We start from the raw sequence: 3,149 nt of genomic DNA on the forward strand, positions 1-3,149 counted from the left end.
AACTTGACTAAATGGGCCAACAGAATTTAACAGTGCTGACTGAATTCATTCTGATGGGAGTCACAAGGCGGCCTGAGCTTCAGCTTCCACTTTTTGGGATCTTCTTCATCATCTACATGGTCACAGTGGTGGGCAACATGGGCATGATCATTTTGACCAAGCTGGACTCCCGGCTACGTATACCTATGTATTTTTTTATAAGACACCTGGCGTTTGTTGATCTTGGTAATTCTACTGTCATTTGTCCCAAGATGCTGGTAAATTTTATGGTGGATCAAAATACTATTTCCTATTCTGCATGTGGCACACAGATGGCTTTCTGCATCGTGTTCATCGTAAGCGAACTTTTCATCCTGTCGGCCATGGCGTATGACCGCTATGTGGCCATCTGTAGCCCTCTGCTCTACAATGTTATCATGTCTCTGAGACTTTGCCACTTGATGGTGGGCATTCCATATCTCTACAGTACCTTTCAGGCTCTGATGTTCACTATTAAGATTTTTACATTGACCTTCTGTGGCTCTGACATCATCAATCATTTCTACTGTGATATTGTTCCCTTGTTACCTATGCTCTGCTCAAATGCATGGGAAATAGAATTGTCGATCATACTATTTTCAGCATTTAATCTGATTTCTTCTCTCCTGGTAGTCCTCATGTCCTATATGCTGATTCTGTTAGCCATATTTCGAATGCGTTCTGCAGAGGGGAGGAAGAAAGCTTTTTCCACGTGTGGTTCTCATCTGACAATGGTGGTTGTGTTCTTCGGGTCTCTCCTCTTTATGTACGTGCAGCCTAAATCCACTCACTCTTATGATACTGATAAAATGGCCTCTGTGTTTTACACGTTAGTGATTCCCATGCTTAACCCCTTGATCTACAGCTTTAGGAACAAAGAGGTAAAAAATGCCTTCCGCAGGGTCTTTAAGAACTAATGCAAACTTTGTATTTAATATTCAATATGAAATGTTGTTCCAATAAACTATGATAAAGACAATGTCATTGACACTATTTCTAATAGATATATTGCATTCTTTACAGATCCAGAGCAAATTGTAAATATAACATAGTAACAAATTCTTTCTTATATGTTCAGCTGGAAAAAACTCTCATATTTTAGATCTCAATTAAATGTGATTTCCTAACCAACAGTCTTTTTTCTGATTCAACATTTTCTTTAGTAATTCCAAAGAATCCCATATTTTCCCCAAAGTGAACACTTATTAATCTCTCTACATTAGTAAACTATGTGTTTGTTTTCATAAATTATTTTTTTTAGGATAGGTATCTTCCCTGACCTGTTTCCATTATATTTTATGAATCTAAAACAACGGTGTAAACAAAGTGATTCTCTCTCAAACAACAGATATATTTTGGAGGGGTATTGGATAACTTTTTTTTTTAATCCATTCTGCCAAAGTCTGACTTTTAATTGGAGAGTTTAACTCAATGGCGTATAAAGTAATTATAGATAATGAGGACTTTCTTCTGCATATTGCCATTTGTTTTCTATACGTGATATCATTTTTCTTTGTTCCTTCTTTCTTCCACTATAAGGTCCTGTTGAGTATGTGGCTGAACACTATATTGTGCATGGCTACAGTGATAATCCCCAAGGCTGTTAAAAAAGAATATGTAATAATAAAATATCACCATGTGATTGCATTTTATAAATTGATAGAGATGGTTTTAATGCATAAGAAGTAAAATTTATAATTCAGTAAATTGTGCGAGACGCCTATAGACCAAAATATGCAGATAAACAAAGTTAGTATGCTGAGTAAGAGTAGGAAACAGGGTTAGTTACAGAAAGGAGTGACAAAGTTTCTAGTGTTTTTGTCTCATATTGGATTAAAATTTACAGTGTATGGCACGTGTGCTTGTGTGTGTGTGTGTTGTTTATGTGTGCTCTTTCCTTCTGTTTTAAATTTTACACTTTCTCGTGGCATATTTTGGAGTTGGGCTTGATAGTGATTGTTTACATGGGGTTGGATAATTTAAGGTACTCAGTCATATGAATGTGCTCAAATACAATTATCCCCACTCTTTCCTCATTAATACCTTTATTTTCCACATATGAGACTGTTCACTGAACATATTTTGCAATTTGTTTAGATTCTTAAGTATGAAATGTCTGATTTCCTTAAGTACTAAGTTTGACAGTTGATACCTCTGAAATTTCACCTTGATATTTCTTTTTGTTACTTTTATCATGAAGGTACATCCTCATTCTTTCAAACACATGGTGAGGCTTGTGATTATCTTTCAAAAAGTTTTAGGAGAAATTTTTGTGAAACTATTGATAAGTCAAAAGTTCATGTTCTTTTTGAATATGAGTTCTGTCATGGAACCAATGCTGCTCAGACAGCTCGAAACATCAACGAAGTGTTGGGGAAGGATGTGGTGAATGAACGCACAGTATGTTCATGGTTTGAGAAGTTCCATTCTGGTGATTTCAATCCTGAAAATGAGCCACGTGGGCAATCTGAGACCAAGGTGGATAATGATGAGCTGAAAGCTGTAGTGGAAGTGAATCCATCTCAACCTATGCATGAATTAGCAGTAAGGTATGACATTAAACCTCAAAAGGATTAATCTGGTTTGCAATCACATAAACTGCCTACCAAAACAAAATCTGATGCTGTTTAACAAAAGAGTTAAAAATTCTTAAATTTGATAACCACATGTTCACGATGTCCAGCATCCAAAAAATATTTATTTACCAGGTTGAAGCAGGAAGACATTACCCAAAATCATGAGGAAAGCACATTAACAATAGTAGATTCAGGAACAACAGATATGATGAAATTATCACATAAGAACTTTAACACAATTGAAAGAGGAAAAATCTAAACAGGAATATTTAAAAAAGAGAAATTTCAATAGAGAAACAAATTGAGTTACTGGGGCTAAATGTAGTATCAGAAATAAACATTACATTGTTCATTTCTTAAATACATATTAGGTATTTCAGAAAAATAGAATAGTAAATTCGAAAATGGGACTATAGAAACTATCCACACTTAAGTACGAAGAGAAGGAAAAAACAAAGACATTGGATAATAAATCACATATAGAAGGAAATAAGATAAGAATGAACACAGACTTCATGACAAAAATAACAAGCAGAAAAGAAATGGAGCAACCTA

At 35.0% G+C, this 3,149-nt stretch overlaps 1 protein-coding gene across 1 annotated transcript; it reads left to right on the top strand.

Annotated features, from left to right (window-relative positions):
- The first annotated feature begins 11 nt into the window (after window positions 1–11).
- Window positions 12–935, top strand: LOC105825183 (olfactory receptor 8K5). The gene has a single exon (XM_012662886.1). The coding sequence runs from the start codon at window positions 12–14 to the stop codon at window positions 933–935; it is 924 nt and encodes a 307-aa protein (XP_012518340.1).
- The last annotated feature ends 2,214 nt before the right edge of the window (window positions 936–3,149 follow it).

The sequence above is a fragment of the Propithecus coquereli genome, unplaced genomic scaffold, assembly GCF_000956105.1.
Source record: "Propithecus coquereli isolate 6110/MARCELLA unplaced genomic scaffold, Pcoq_1.0 Scaffold788, whole genome shotgun sequence".
NCBI lineage: Eukaryota > Metazoa > Chordata > Mammalia > Primates > Indriidae > Propithecus > Propithecus coquereli.

Excerpts from the sequence above, each read along its gene's own strand:
- LOC105825183 (XM_012662886.1), top strand. The coding sequence starts at position 12 with ATGGGCCAACAGAATTTAACAGTGCTGACTGAATTCATTCTGATGGGA.